Source organism: Pongo abelii, chromosome 4 (genome assembly GCF_028885655.2).
Source record: "Pongo abelii isolate AG06213 chromosome 4, NHGRI_mPonAbe1-v2.0_pri, whole genome shotgun sequence".
NCBI lineage: Eukaryota > Metazoa > Chordata > Mammalia > Primates > Hominidae > Pongo > Pongo abelii.
The window spans coordinates 82,117,743-82,134,479 of NC_071989.2; the positions used below are offsets into that span (position 1 = coordinate 82,117,743).

General features: G+C 45.7%; 1 protein-coding gene across 1 annotated transcript; it reads right to left on the reverse strand.

Moving 5' to 3' along the window:
• Positions 1-2,175: 2,175 nt before the first annotated feature.
• Positions 2,176-16,382, reverse strand: ENC1 (ectodermal-neural cortex 1). The gene is made up of 3 exons (XM_002815646.5): positions 15,058-16,382; positions 9,449-11,263; positions 2,176-4,754 (listed from the first exon to the last, which is right to left on the reverse strand). Exon 2 carries the CDS (start codon positions 11,248-11,250, stop codon positions 9,481-9,483), a length of 1,770 nt encoding a protein of 589 aa, XP_002815692.1. The 5' UTR covers positions 11,251-11,263; positions 15,058-16,382; the 3' UTR covers positions 2,176-4,754; positions 9,449-9,480.
• Between the last annotated feature and the right edge of the window lie 355 nt (positions 16,383-16,737).

The window sequence follows — 16,737 nt, forward strand, 5'->3', positions numbered from 1 at the left end:
AATGACTGTTTGATGATTCCCAGTAGTACAGGGGTCCTTAGCCCCTGGGCCATGGCCCAGTGCCCGTGGTCTGTTAGGAAGTTGGCGGCACAGCAGGAGGTGAGCCTTGGGCTAGGGAGCATTACCGCCTGAGCTCCGCCTCCTGTCAGATCAGTGGAGCCGGGGAAGAGGCGGCAGTAGACTCTCATAGGAGCTCGAACCCTATTGTGAACTGCAGATGTGAGGGATCTAGGTTTTGTACTCCTTATGCAAATCTAGTGTAGGAATGTCCAATCTTTTGGTTTCCTTGGGCCACATTAGAAGAAGAATTGTCTTGGGCCACACATAAAAGACACTAATAATAGCTAATGAGCTAAAAAAAAATGACAAATAATTTAAGTTTATGAATTTGTGTTGGGCTGCATTCAAAGTCACCCTGGGCCGCAGGTTGGACAAGCTTGATCGGATGCCTGATGATCTGAGGTGAAACAGTTTTATCCCAAAAACATCCCTGCCGCCTCCAGGCCCAGTCGCCATCCATGGAAAAGCTGTCTTCCACACCAGTTCCTGGTGCCAAAAAGGCTGGGAACCATTGCTGTAGTAGATAAGCCTACCAACTACAGAGAATAATCTGTGTAGTTCCCCCTCCAACGTCTGCTCTCCCTTTGTTCCTTACTAATTAAATCACATTGCTGTGGGGTGGCAGTGTGCCAGATAAAATTACTGCCCTCCCCAGGCTCTCTTATATCTTGGGAAGTTCACATGTCCCAGTTCTGGCCACTGAGAGGTAAGTGTAAGTCTCCCGATGAGCCTTTTGGGTAAACTATTACTATTCAAAGAAAAAGGGAGAATGTCCTCTGGCCTGAGCCCTTTCCCCTTTGTCTGCCCCACTTTTGCTGCCTGGAAAGCAGATGTGATGCCATGAGATTAAGCATCCTGCAAGCATGAGGCCTGATGGCCTCATGGGGGTGCTGTCCCGGCCCTGGACTGCCGACCTCCAACCCGTTTCCCTACTGTGGCCAGATTTTAATTACCATAGCCACTGTTTGGTGTGATCTATCTAAATGAAATGAAATTTCCAAATGAATGAAAATTAAGAATTTGAAGTATCTTTTTAATCTGTCTACATGTTCCAACTGAGATGATAAAGAAAAACAACTTCAGAGAATGAAAGATCTGTTCACAATCATTTCTACAGGAACCATTCTCAACCTCTCTAGGGATTAACGTCAAGACTTTTTCCTGAGTCTAAATCCCATCCGTCAACTCCTAACTAACCTGCCCTTCTTCCCTGTCATTTGGTGTCATCCATATGGTGTCATCAACAGGGTTTCCACGGGTCTTCAACATCATGCACTTGGAATCTGAGGCCTGACACCGGTCCCCAAAGGCTTGGCTCTAGACCAGCCTCACACAGCACAGAACCGAATGATCCTCCTGTCAAACCCAAGGCATCTGCTCTGGCATCTTGGTCAAAGTCCAAAGGCTATAATTGCATTATGCCTACTTGTGAGCTCTCCTAGAGTTCCCAATTAGGTAATATTTATTTTCTACCCAGAAAAGGTTATGCCCAACCTTGCTCTGCACGCTGAAACAATAAGGGTTCCAACCCAAGTGATAAAGGAGCATCTCAGTGTGACATGAAACCATCATGAGGTAGGGGCAGGAGGCTTCAACTGGCCTTATGCAGAGCCAGCTAGGACAGCCATCAGCTTGGAACAAACTAAGTATCCCTGAGGGGTTAAACTTGTGCTTTTCTGCGGCAGTACAGAAATAATATGCATATATTTCCACTTTAAATGATTTCTAAAGCAGATGTCAGCAGATGAAAAGAGGATTGAACTCCAGCTCCTTCTCTAACAGCTTTCTGTCAAAATATAACCCACGTGAGGATTTCAAAAAACTAAATTCATTCTAATATAAAGTATGCTGTCTTAATATCGCATGGTGTGTGACTTGTTATATTCCCAGCTATGAATAACCTATAAATGAGGAATTTTGTCTTGCTTAAAGAGATACTCTAATGGTCAACAAGTTTTATTTAATATGCAAAATTACCTTTGTAAATATCACTAAATGGTGAAATAAAACACAGTCGGAATATCTGAAACGATCCTTCTTTGGATAAACGAGAAAGGGCACAAGTTTACAATGCCTCAAATTGTGTCTTATTCAAATAAAGACCCACAAACATAATGAAGAGAAAATCTCTAATAATTTATTGACCTTCAGTTTCACATTGTGAAAAAAAAAATAACAGTTTTACAAAACCTCAAAACGTAGTCATAGCAAACACGTAATATGAACATGAACATTTTCCTTCAACTTATACAGAGTTTTGTACGTGAACCACATGGTCAATAGCCAAGAGAGGGACATTATGCAGCTCTAATCACTCTTATTCAAGACAGGTGTCAAGCCCAGAGAAAAGGGGCTACACAATTATACCAGAAGTGGAGGGCTGCCCTTTGTTATGTGTTTCTACAGCAACCAGCCCACAAAATAAGAAGAACCTTCTCTGTCTTATGCCAAGGTTTTTGTGTGTACTGTGCTGTGAATTGTATTTGCTTCAAAGTGTGGGACGTTTCACAGGGTGAGAATGGTCAAGTAGTGAGACCAAATGCCTATATCGATTCAAAGAGCGGGAGTCCAGAAAGTTCCCTACAGACTGGGGGCCCAACCCTTACCACGGCTCCCTCTGGCTCACACACAGTAATTAATAGAGGATTCAAGGACAGACCCCAACTTTGAAACAGCTGCAGAAAATTCATCCTGCTTTCAGAAGCCATGCAGTGAGACATACATCTCTCTTGGCAGATTTGCATCATAAACTACAGAGCTGTAACTGCTACAATATAAACGACACTGACTATGCCCACTGGGGGACAATGAGACATTTGCATTGCTTAGAACACATCTAGGAACCAGGGACTGACTGCTGGAAAGTACTGTGATTCTTTTCTTCCAACAGCTCATTTATTTTGGCCCAACTACAGCCCACTCATTCATGGCATGGACGGACAAACACAATCAGTCTAAAGTACTAAGGTGGAGAGAAATGTTAAGGATTTATCTGTCATTAGACAATGCAAACACGGTCACAATGTAAAAGGTTGTTATCAGTCTTAACCCCTATTTTCTAAAATACAGCAATGTGAGAAACATGGACGAAAGCAGTTCGAGTTGCAAACTTTGGTCTTCCCCCGCACCTCAGGGGAAGCACCTATTTGAGACTAGCACTAATACCTACGACGGCACATGCTTAGTAAACAAGCACTCCAACTAGCAAAGAATGTATTCACAACTGATTTCCGACTCTACCGGAAAACTTCTCAATAGGGGCCACTGCTTACAATTCTTTGGTGTTTTGTGGCCAAATGTGTTACTTGTGCACCAAAGAGTTTTTTAAAAAGAGATTTGCCTAACGGTGAGCACTGAAGTATACATTGTGCCAATGTAATTACTGTCTTGGAGATCTTCTAGAACTTGCTAAATCATATAGCAAGAAGAGAATGAGTTCACGCCAAGTAAATCTGGTGAGTTAATTTACATCTGTGATACTTCCATTTTTCCCATTAAATGTGGTTATGGCAAAGCATTCTTAGGGTAATAAATAAATAAATAAACTTTGGACAATGCCTTTACTTGTGCCCTATATACAGAACTATTCCATAGAACTTTCCAGGATTTCAAGATACTACACAAAGAAAAAACTGTAAAGCAATTTGGTCCTTTCCAAATTTCAGCAGCTGAGACTGAATTAGGTAAATCAGATGGGAGTGGGGAGAAGGGCAGAAAGCAGCCTCCCCTTACCCCATCAGCACAACCAAACCCCATGAAATCCCATTAAAAGTTGGTGAGTCTGAGAAAAGTGATCTCCACGGTTTCTCTACCTCTAGGATGTCATTTAAATTTCCATTTTGTCATCCTTCCCTGTCTTGACATTTTAAAAATCCACCCCTCCCCAACCCACCCTCCAGTTATGCTCCAAATTGTAACTCAAAAATTTTCATGTTTGTGCAGCAAAGCACATCTCAACAGCCACAAAATGTGCAAAACATACAACCATTCACACACGTCCATACATGTGAAGACAGCTGTAGGCATTGTTTCAGCATGCAGGCATCGAACAATAAATAGCTAAATCTATAACAAACTTCTTAACAGCCAAGGGAAAGTTTAAAGTCACTTATAAATAGAAAAGAACATCTACCAAATGGCTACCAACAAAGTCCCCATTGTTCGGAAACGTTCCTGGGGAGCAGACCCTTTAGAGATTAACGGAGAGTCCAGTGGTCTTCATTCTTCAGCCAGCCCAGCCAGCTTCCCTCTTGGACCCACAGTTGGGCTTTGAATCTCCAGCAGCAGCTGGTGTGGAGGCTTCAAGCTCTCTCCTCAGAGAGAGGTGACAACCATTTCAAATTTTACACATAAATGGTGGGGCCCATGGAAATCAAATGCTGAATATGGTACAGCAAGGGAAAAGGTCCAGCTTTTCTCTCCCTTTGAGGGGCTGATTAACATTGACATTAATCCACAATTACAAGACAAGGACTAGATCACAGGTTTGTTCATTCATATTTAAACCATGTGCTACTTGCACCAAAAATCCCACCCCCCTCCCTCGCCCCTTTCCTTCATGTCCAGTTAGAGCATTTACAAGGTGCAGCAGATTTTATTCGAGTCTTGCAACTTCTTTTCCTTTTTTTCTCTTCATTAGACTTGGCCTCTCCGAAGTAGAAATCTCATATTATCTCATCGAGTGATGGAGTGAGCTGAAATAGAAGGAAAAGAAAAAAAAAACAAAACAAAAAAGCATGAAGGATTTGTGTGATGCCATAGTTTTAAGATTTTTCTTATTAGCCACAAAATTTTTTTTTAAATTAAACTTGGTAAGGAGCTGGACAATATTGCTTCCAAAGGTCTTACATGTTCAGTAGGAACTGTGCAAAGATATTTAAAGTACTTGCCTTAAATGCACACACGTGTGCATGTACACATCCATGCAGATGGCTGGCCTGACAAAAACAGTGGTGTCACTTCTTTCCTAAGCATATATACATTCAAATCCAAACCTATATGTCTAGATGCTATTAGGAGTTGCCATCTTCTGCTTCCAACATTCATAACATTTCTTTCTGTGATTAAACAGAGCGACTGTAAAGTGATCACTAAGGGGTGAAAAGAAGGGAGATTCCTGTGCAAACCCTCCTTGGTCCGTGTACCATGAAAGATTCCAAATTAACTTTACCATCTAGGAGGCAGACATACTAATCCTCTTATTTAAATGCATCTCTGTTATCCATTATGGCAGAAATCAGTCTCGCTTCCTTTCACATGACAATGTATCAGGCCTCAACAGCCCAAGGTTGGAGTTTATTCTCAAAGTTTGTTAGTCCACACGTAGGTGCCAGCAGCTACGGCATGCCAGTGCTACAGAATCTACGTACATCAAGTGTGAATATCAATTCAAAGTGCCATAACCACAAAACCTGCACATTTCGTAGAGCTTGCATTTCCTCACACTGCTTACTCTTCCCATTTATTTATTTCTCATTTCATCTGGGGAAATTGTGCAGAGGGCTTTTGTATCCCTATTGCTGTAAGTCTAAGTACAGACAAAGGGAATTCTGGAGGAGCCACTCATGACTTGCACTGAATTCTTTGCTTTCGTGTGTTCAGAAGCCTGATTCATTTCATGAGTTGTTTCTTTTGGCTGTTTCCTAACTGATTCAAGCTTTCAAGGCATTCCTTAGACTACGGTGTCATTGCCCCACCTCCACCTCCTTGTAACCTATATGTCAACATTAGGCCAAAAGAATGTATCTTGTAATAATATAAAATTTCAAGACAATGCATATTCAAACAGGAAAAAAGGAATACATACACCCTCCCCCCAAAAAATTGCATATTCAAACAGGAACAACAACACAAAAAAGGACACACAATAACAACAACAACAAAATCTAGAGAAGAAACAAAGCAAATCAAAGCCTAAGTTAGGTTGAGGCCACACGGCACCATGAAAACAGAGGATAATCAAAGTAATTTCCTTTCTGCCCTTCCCACCCACTGACAGAGCAGCAGGAGGCAGATAAAACCTCCTTGGTGGATGAGCTTTAAGACCTAGGGAAACTTGCTGTTAAACACTGTATTAATTCAGTTAGCACCTACATTTGAAGGGCAGAGGAATTTGCAGTTTGGGACTGAGACCTACCTACCCAGCACTTTAAGGCACTCCAACCCCCTCTTAAATGTTTTAGCACTATCTTCTGTAGTAAACTTTAGAAATTTTAACCAACAGTCTCCCTGTCAGAAATTCAAAGAGTGGCTTTGATCAGGCGCTTACGCTGCCCTTTAAAAGCAGCAAACTTGGCCCTGTCAAATTTAGTTTTTATGTGCTTGACTCTCTCACTGGTAGCACCAAGGGTGAAGAGGATGTTATTTCACATATAACTTAACACTTTACTTGCTCTGTTTCCCAGGGACCGGAAGGGTATGATTCAGTTCAAGCACCCAGAGTAGGGTGAAGTCAAGTGTTTGCCAACATGTTCACTCTGGGCTGAAAAAGGAGGAACCAAAAATGAAGTCTAAAGATAACAAGCAGATAATAGTCAAAGAAACCTCATTTTCCCACCACACAGAAAGCTAATTCCACTGCCATTATCTCACAGTAAGTTAGGGTCTAAACTGAACATTGAACACTTACTACATGTCAAGCACTGGGCTAGGTATTTTCATCTCTTTTAACTCCCCTATCAATTGACCCAAGTCTGAGTTGGGACAGATCACAGGGGATTATAGATCAAACCACTCATTTGACAGAGAAGCAACCTAAAACTCAGGAAGGTCTACAACTTAAAACTAGGGCCAGAATACACACGTGGCTTCTCTCCTCTTTCTGCCTCAATTTCCTTACCTTGTTCCAAGGATTCCAGCCAGCCTGCCCATTGTCATTTTTTATGTACCACCACCCTGGTAGCAATTTTTATGGCTCTTCTATGCAAATATAGTCAGTTCTGGGCTAACACCCAACTAAGTGTGCTGTTAATTGATGCTTTCACCTAGGAGGTTCTTTAAACCCCCTTGAGAGGTGAGTCATGCATTCATATCTCAAATGAAATAACCACTTTCAGAGCATTTGTTTATTCAAGATTACTGAGATGCCAGCAAGGCTACAAAAAACCAGTTTGGTGTGAGACGCTATTAGCCCAGTTGCTCCCCAGAGGAGGTGTCTGATTGTTCCTGCTGTTTTGAAGGAGTTTCATTCCAGGAAAGCGTGACATAACTCAGAACTCTGATAACTGTATGAAGGCTGGAAGAGATAACTGAAGAAGTAAAAAAAATAGCAAGCTGGAGGCCAAGCGCGGTGGCTCACGCCTGTAATCCCAGCACTTTGGGAGGCTGAGATGGGTGGATCACTTGAGGTCAGGTGTTCAAGACCAGCTTTACCAACATGGTGAAACCCCCATCTCTACTAAAAATACAAAAAAGCTGGACGTGGTGGCGGGCGCTGTAATCCCAGCTACTTGGAAGGCTGAAGCAGGAGAATTGCTTGAACCCAGGCGGCGGAGGTTGCAGCGAGCTGAGATCGCGCCATTGCACCCTAGCCTGGGAAATAGAATAAGACTCTGTCTCAAAAAAAAAAAAAAAATAGCAAGCTGAAATGTGAGAGTGAGGCCAAGTTTAATGATGTTTCTAAATGAGCTGTAAGGGATGGGGAAAGAAAAGACCAATGAGATGAAACCCCTCTGTACTTAGCTTGCCACTAGGCCTAGATCTCCTTTTCTCCCTTTGAAGTCCCCTTCAAAGGTGTGAAACATACTAGGGAAAACAGAGCCAAAAGTTCCCAAGTAAATGAGTTTGTTTTCATTGTAGTTCCTCCAAAGCAGTTACTTTCTTATTATTAGTAATAAGCCCATGAATCACCGAAACAAGTCAACACATCCTGTGTGCGCTGGGCTATACTTACACATGCCTAAGCGATTCCTGGGGCCAATCCTAAGAATGCTTAGCAGCAAAGCAGCCGTGAGCTTTGCGAACTCTGAACTGCGTAGGCCTATTAATTATTTGAGCCAACAGTATTATATACTCTTAAATACACAGACAACCATTATGTACTCAGATATATGATGCAGAAACACAACTTTTGTTAGCCTTGACAATAGGGTCAGCCTGACTGATTAACTCTGAAAGGCCATAGTTTGGGAAGTTTAGGTGGCTCCGTGTTATCTGCACAAATTTCTGCTATGTACGTGCAACCTTTTACAAAGACAGATATAGATTTATCTTTAAAGGTAATAAACGCCTTAAAGGGGGCTACTTTTTAAGTAAAACATTTAAAATAAGCTAATAATTTTGGAGAGAATAAACTAGGAATGAATTTGAGCAATACATTTTGAAACCCTAATCATTCTACAAAGGGTTTGAGGAAGCAAAATTTGAATATAAATGAAGTATCACCTGGGATGACACTGGTGTCATGGATGTGAAGCTCAAATTTATTAGGTGGCAGTGCAACACGATGCTCCAGTGCTGATGCCCTAGAGCCAGACCCTCTGCATTGACTTCCTAACCAGCTCCACCTCTTACTAAGCTCTGCTAACTCGGGCAGCTTAGCCTCCGTAATGCATGAAGGTTTTTTCGTCTATAAAATGAAGCTAGTAATAATTCCCCATGGGGTTGTTGTGAGGATAGAATGAGATGATCTGTGGGAAACATGTGGCATCGCTCCAAGCACACAGTGAGGGCTCAATAAACATTAGCTGGCATTCTTAACAGAGGTCAGGGGTCCTCAACCTGGTTGTTCATTGGAATCATCGGGAAACTTTCTAAAAATACTGATGCTTGGACCCCACCCCAGACCAAATGAAACTAAGACTCTGGGATGGGCAGTTTCTAAAAAAGCTCTTCAGGGCCGGGTGCGGTGGCTCACGCCTGTAATCCCAGCACTTTAGGAGGCCGAGGCGGGTGGATCATGAGGTCAGGAGATCAAGACCATCCTGGCCAACATGGTGAAACTCCGTCTCTACTAAAAATACAAAAAATTAGCTGGGCGTGGTGGCAGGCACCTGTATTCCAGCTACTCAGGAGGCTGAGGCAGGAGAATGGTGTGAACCTGGGAGGCGGAGCTTGCAGTGAGCCAAGATCATGCCACTGCACTCTAGCCTGGGTGACAGAGCGAGACTCTGTCTCAAATAATAATAATAATAATAATAATAATAAATAAAAAGCTCTTCAGGAGATTCTGAGGCTCAGTAAAAGCTGAGAACCACTGGCTAATGCCATGGGGGTCTGAGGCTGTGGTCAACACAAGTGGGTAAGTTCTAGGAGCACCAGCTCTCTTATTTTTACAGCTTTGGTAGTACTTCTGCAGTACGGTGTCTGTGGATCAGATCTCACCCCATGTACTGAACTTACACAATAGCCTAATTATATGCATACTTACATCTATAGCTAAACTTCTTACCTCGTGCTCACTCTCTTTAGAATGTACTGCATTTAAGAAGGCAGATGTTTCCAGGTGCTGACAAATGCAGTAGGAATCAGCGAGTACGGGACAGTGGTGATGCTGTTCCACACGTCTAATGTTGGATCGTAGCAGTCCAAAGTCTTGCATCGCTGAATGCCGAAGTATCCTCCAACCACGTAGAGTTTGTTTCCGGAGGCCACAGCATGGCAGCTCATGCGCTTTGCTGTCACATCTCCCACCTTGGTCCACTGGTAAGTCTCACTGTTGAATTTATAAGCAGAGCAGGCAGAGAATTCTGTATCACCCCCCATAATAAAAATCTGGTTCCCCAGCACAGCTGCTGCTGTGTAACGCCAGGGCTGGGGACAGGTGGCCGGTACAGTCCACCTGTTTTCACACTGATCGTAACACTGGACTTTGGGGAGCTTGTCATGACTGACACTGGTACCTCCGAAAGCAAACAACTTGAGTTTGGCACTCACTACTGCGGCGTTGCTAACGCCTTCTCGGAGTGGGGCCACCATGGTCCATTTGTTGGTTGTGGGGTCATAATGTTCTACCTGCTTTAGAGAGACTGAGGGGGAGGCCGGGAGGCAGCCAGTAGCGGCCGTGTGCCCCCCAACCACATACAGGCAGTGCTTCAGTTCAGCAGAGCCATGGCCAAACCTGGCCACCAGCATGGGGGCAGCCTTGGACCACTCCTCGTGCAGGGTATCATAAACCCAGACATCTTTCGAGACCCCATTTTCAGACCCCCGCCCCCCAGTAATGTACACTTTGCAGCCAATCGCACATGCACTAAACTCTTTTCTTGGGCTGGGAATGTCAGCCTTGGGAATGATTTCTTTGGCCTTCTGGTCTACCAGATACAACTTGTCACACATGAAAGTCTGTCCTCCCAGAAGGAAGAGGGCATGGCCGGTTTTCCGAGGTCGGGCACAGAGGCTGGTTACCACACCGTCATTCTGCAGGATTTTCAGTTTGCACCTGATGGCCTCTTCCACAATTTCCTTACTCTTTCTCTGCTTGGTGATGAGTTCCTCCATGGCCACATTCTCCATGAGATAGATGGCTGGCAGAAGCGCCAGCCGTACTGTCTGCAACAGTTCTGGGAGGTAGCAATAGCGCTTCTTCAGGTCATAGCTGATCCAGTTAATTGCAGACTCGTACACAAGCCTTTCATCTTCTGTCTCCAGCTCTTCACTGGACAAAAGTTGCACTACCATGTCCTGGGGCAGCTGGAGGAAATCTTCATTCTTCCTGATGGTTTGGAAGTTGCTGAGACACATTCTCCAAGATAGTTCATACAGCTTGGTACACTGGTGTGCGTCAGACAGCAGCAGCATGCCCAGGCAGTTGGTGGGATGCAGGTTCTTTTCCAGGAACTCTGCACATGCATCCCGGATGTCTTGAAACTCCAGCATGTCACCAGCTTCCAGGAGCGATTCTGCATTTTCTTCATTGATGATGACCCGGGAGGAGTACGCATAGTCAAGCAGCAGCTCCAAGACTTCTGGGTGGATGGAATTGTCGAAGTTGACTTCACTGTCCTGGCTCTCTTTCAGGCCACCACTGAACATGGCCTCAAAGTAGCGACTGCATGCAGCCAGCACTGCCCGGTGGCAAGGGAAGGTCCTATTTCCGGCATGGAGAAGGACGTCAGTGAAGAGACGCTGCTGGCGTAAAAGATTCAGGTGAGTGAGGACGCTGTCAGCGTAGGAGGACTTGTGAAACAGATAGATGTTAATGGAGCCGCTGCTGGCCCTGGACTTGCGGTTCTCATGCACGCTGACGGACATTTTGTTCCCACTCCTAAAAATAATAATAATAATAATAATAAATTGAAAATGATGCTCCTGATGTTCAGAACAGCAGAACAAAAGCAACAATGGTTTTGGGCAAAAAACAGAACACTTTGTTGTTGACCATGCCACCTACTATTCTAGAATAGTGTATGGCCATTCCAGGACAAAGCCAGAGACAACTACCCGGAAGGAAGGATATTCACTGTAATACTGTTGAGCTATTTGAACTCTGCACTGTTTAAAAAAAAAAAAATCATGCATAAAAAGCAGGTTCATCTTGGAAAACCTGATTGCCAACTTTCAGGCCATTGAAGTCGTTTAGAATATAAGTCAGCAAAAGCCAAGAGGAGTGAGGTCTCATTCTCACAGCTCCCTGTCCTAGTCCAGCTCATTCACTGTGGGCCACTTAAAATGCCAGGTCTCCTGCTCTCATAATGCCAGGATGGGCACTGGCTTTCATGCCCCATGCAACATAAAGCCATGTGTAAAACAAACACCTAATAATTAATTCCATTAAGAATTCCTTTGGTAAGATCCAATCTCCCGGCACATACAGTAAATGGGAAATGTAAGGCCAACTTCTGCAATGATCAGACCTTTATTTAAATGTTACATACAATGTATTTCATTTTATATATATTTTTGAGACCAAGTCTCGCTCTGTCACCCTGGCTTGAGTGCAGTGGTGCAATCACAGTTCACTGCAGCTTCGAACTCCTGGACTTAAGTGATCCTCCTGCCTTGGTATTCCAAGTAGCTGGCACTAAAGGTGTGCACCACCAAACCCAGATAATTTTTTGTATTTTTTGTAGAGACAGGGTCTCGAACTCCTGGCCTCACCTGATCTTCCCACCTCGGCATCCCAACTTAAAGATTAATTTCTAACCAGACAGCTCTACCACTGAAGAGTCCTAAAAGCACCCCAATTTCAAAATTAACCATATATTGATCAGCAAGCCTTTAGTCAAACCACGGAATAAATTCTGGCCATAATCACCAACTACCTGTCTTGCTCTGGACAGCTTCCGATGTGAGGATTTGGCACATAAAAAGAAGAATATTTTGAGTAGCATACTTATGACTGCTGTTTTCTGTTCTTCCCACTTTATATCAATTCTTGGAAAACCAGCTGCAAGAACAAAAGATCCACCCCTGTCTTTTGATTAAATAGTGCATCACCAGGACTGTTCCTGTATACCTGCAAATGCTGGCACCTGCATAGAAGGAGTTCAAAATGCAAACACTGCTTTATTTAAATCAAAAAATACGTGTGTGTGTGTGTGTGTGTGTGTGTGTGTGTGTTATTTTGCCAGCTGTTGTTAATTTAGGGCCACCCCAGAATTTATTTGCTGACTACAGTGCTTTCCTCGGTATCTAAATTGAAATTATAGTAGAATCTAATGCTATCTTTTGGTTTTTTTCAGTAAGAAAACAGTAGGGTAGAGACATAGGAAATGCTTGTCACCCATCTTCAAAAACTGAATCACATGCCTTCATCCTTTTCTTTTACACCACCCCTCTGTTACTTCAAAGGAATGAAGTCCTCAAGAACCTGCCTGTCCAAGGATTCCTAAGGAAGCTGTTTATCCCACTGTTTATCCCCAGAGGGTAAACTGTGTGGCTGGTTACAGACATAACAGCCAGTCCGGAAAGCGCAGCTGAAACTCTGTTTCCTTTAACCATTCAGATATTTTTAAATGTATATTCTAAGAATTATTAATAAATGCAAATGAATGATTTGCCACAGATTCATGGGTTAAAATACTAACCTGCACCTCCCCAACCAGATGTGAGCCCCACTGTGAGACTGCACAAAAAACCACAAAGGCAGGGGCATGACACATATACCTCATACCATTAGGTGATGCAACTAGTTTTCTTTCCTTTTTGGAATTTAATTTTTTATGATGAGTAAACATGGCTTAGTGGAAGAAAGGAAGCAACAAAGTCCTAGAGCGCCAGTGTTAGGAAGACTTTACAAAGCACCCAGTAATCTCCACAGTGACTTGAGATATAAAAAAATGGTGAGAAGCCAGCCTCACTCCCACCTCAAGCTAAGCGTCTACTGTCTACTCCATTCTAACCAATGCCCAGTGTTTTGGAGAATGACCATATGAACCTATGGGAATGCATCAGGTTTCCAAAGGGTTAAAACATTCATTAGCATTCTCAATGCTCCACCACTGTAGTTGTTATTTTAATTAGTACATTCAATCTGGAGTATTTGAAGGAAGACTTTAAACCTAAACCTCAATAGACTGTCTACTTACTCTTGTGAAGCTGCCGCCTCTCAGAGCAAATGCTGCCCTGAGTGAAGGAAGAATGAGGCTCCCTGAAACTAGGTGCACAGGCACCAAAATGCTTACACATTGAGCTGGAATCATGCTAGGCCCAGAACACATTTCCTTGAACATTAGATTCAGGATGGTGCAAAACAACATTCCCAACCAGACTTACACCTAAGAAAACAATTTGTTTACAAGACCTTAGGATATAGGATCTACATCTCTCCGCATCCTGTGTTTATGCTCCTGTATGTTCCAGGTTGGCCCAACAAGCCAGAAGGAAGAGCCTAGCCTGTCATCTTGGATACCATCCAGATGGAAAAGCACGTCACAGTCAAAATCACAATCAACATTCTTGCAACAATGTTTGATTAAAGTAAAAAGTAAACTTGGAAACCCAAGGGGAAATACTTGCTTTCTGGTTTAAAACTGTGCAAACCTCAAAATATCCGCAGAAACCATGTATACAAGTCACTGAACACACCTTCAACATAAAATGAATCATCTTTCGAGCATTTTTAAGCCCCCAGAGAAATCATATTTGCATACCAAGTAAGTGGCCAAGAAAATGCACACATGTACTTAACCTACATCTACAAAGAAGACAGAGAAAGTGCTGCTATTACTGAGAACATCAAAAGGGCTTCAGTTACAGCAACTTCAGTTCACTTCATGCTCCTAATTCAGGCTCTCTGCCTCCAATGCTTAGCGTCCCGCACCCTTCTCCAGGTTTTGAACCTCATCTCAATCCAATCAAAAGAGAAACTAGGCAGATCTTTCTCTGGGCATTTACATTACCGGTAACAATAGAACATTATAAAGATCTTGTTAACAGAAGTAGCTTCTTGCCAGAGTCTTTTTATTAACACTTGCAACACTATTTAACAAGCTGGCCATGCCTGTGTGACACCAAACTGCATGTGGATAAATTCAATGTTTCATCTCCCCGCCCACCAATTCCTATCCTTTGTAACTAATAATGTTAACACGACAGATCAAGAAACTAGTTTTTCAGAAAGCAGTTTTCATTCATTCTCTATAGACACTTCCGCCGCAGTGAACATGCCCGCACTCAGGGTGTCTGTGCGTGGCCCCAACTTTCCTCCAAGCCGGGGAGGATGCAACGTGGGCCAACGATCCCGCGCGCTCGGCCCTGGAGGCTGCGGGGAGCGACGCAGCGCGACATTCACCCCCAGGAAAGCGCTGCTTTCCGCGGAGGAGAGAGGCTGACTGTATCCTTAGCTCGGCTCCTCGCTTCCCCAGCGGCTCGCCCCGGACATTGCACCGCGGAGGGGAGGCCTGTCGACCTCTCTGACGATGCCCGGCTCCTGCCTGCTGTGGGAAGGCAGCGGCGGGCACCGTGATCTCCGCACCGAGAAGAGCTTCCCTTGCCCTCTAGTCGAAGCTCCCGAGTGCCCGGAGCACGCTCATCCCTTGCGAACACACCCCTGCAGCCGAAGCAGCCCCTGAAGCCCGCAGCGCCTGCAACAGGTCCGGGGCAGTGGGGGAAACTTACAGCAGTGGCGACTGGCCGCAACGCACAACGGAGTTCTAGCGACGGTCACGGGCAAGGAGGCGACGAACCGGTCGTCTCAGCCCCGGGAAGCGGTGGCGAATGCCCCGGAGAAAGGAGCGCCCGCCGGGGAGAGGACTGCGCCCCGAACGATGGCTCGCGGACCGGCTACCGCTGGCGTTCGCCTCCGCCTCTCGTCCCCACGCCGCGGACCCGGTGTCCAGGACCCGCAGAGCGTCTCCCGGGGCGCGTCACGGGAGGGGAGAGCAAGCCTACCACTGCAGGCGCCGCGGAAGGAGGCGGGCTGTGCACTCGGGGGAGGGAGCTAGAAAACGCCTTGTGCGCCGGCGGCAGCCAGGCGTCTGGACCGGGTCTCCGCAGCGCCACCGCCGCACCGCCTCCTCTCCGGCTGCCAGAGCAGTCTGCGCCCCGCCGCCGTGCGCCCCGCTATAAGTGGCGCGGCGGGGAGGGGAGGGGGCGCGTATGCAAAGAGACCGACACCGGGGGAGGGAGGAAGCGCATTAGCGCGGCCCGTGGTGTAGGAGGAGGAAGAGGAGGAGAAGGAGTGGGAGGAGGAGAGGAGCTAGAGAAGAGCGTGTCGGGGGAGTTAATCGGGAGAGGAAGCGGGAGAGGGGGGCTGCGGGGAGTGCAGAGAGACAAAGCGGACGCGCTGTCTCAGCCGCTGGCAGCTGCAACCCCGGGAACCGAGAATAAAATAAGTTTTCCCGGGTTCGAGTGTCTGAGCCTCTTTGGGCCAGCCTGGTTAATGGACAGCCCAGGATCTGAGGGACCCACCTTAGGGGAGCGCTGCCCGGGGCTGTGCGCTCGGTGATGCCAGAGCCCGCGAGATGCTCTAAAAAGGGCTGCAAGGGGCGAGCTGGGTATCCGCAGGACAGGCCCTGGGCACGCATAGATAGCGCCTTGGGTAGGACACCCAGAGTGGGGAGAGATAGTGGCAATGGACGGGCAAAAGTCTGGACAGTTTAGGGACACTCGGGTTGAGCAAGCCAGGACGTTTAAGTTGCTTGCTGGCCGAGAGCCAAAGAGACTCCAGCCCCAGGCATTTCCTATGTGTCCTCCCTCCCCACTCCCCAGCGGGTGCGGCACCCCCGGCTGGACTCTGCCCTAAGCCGGGCAACTGCAGCGGCAGCCGGGGCGCAGTCCTGCGGGGCGCGCACCACGTGCTTTTCAGCCAATCGCCGCGGCCGCTTGGTTCAAAGTGAACTCCTCAAAGCAGCAGCCACGCCGCCTCCTCTCCTAGCGATTAAGCCTCCATCACCCTCTCCTGTTTTTTATCGCTCGGTGGTGTTAGTTTGGAGTTCAGTAAAGAAATGGCCCAGCACACACACACGTTTAATAGCCCCGCGTGTCAGGAGAAAGGAAAGCGATTCGAAAAATAATCTCAAGTGGTGATCACTTTTACGAATCTCATTTATCTTTGTTGCTAGAGACTTGTCTTTCCACTGGGAGTTAAAATGTCTGTTTTTAATTTGGTATTTGGAGTTAAGTGTAAAAATGAACGGGATAGATGACCGGTCCAGACCCCTTGTTTTACAGGTGGGGAACGGAGGCCCAGGGAGATGTGAATTGCCTGGCTCGTAGTCACTTAGCAACAATGTCCCAGCTCTGCAGCTCGAGAGTGAGGGCCCCACGACAGAGTTTATTCCGTCCCCGGGTCCCCGC

Coding starts and splice junctions, on each gene's coding strand:
- ENC1 (XM_002815646.5), bottom strand. CDS start 11,250: ATGTCCGTCAGCGTGCATGAGAACCGCAAGTCCAGGGCCAGCAGCGGC.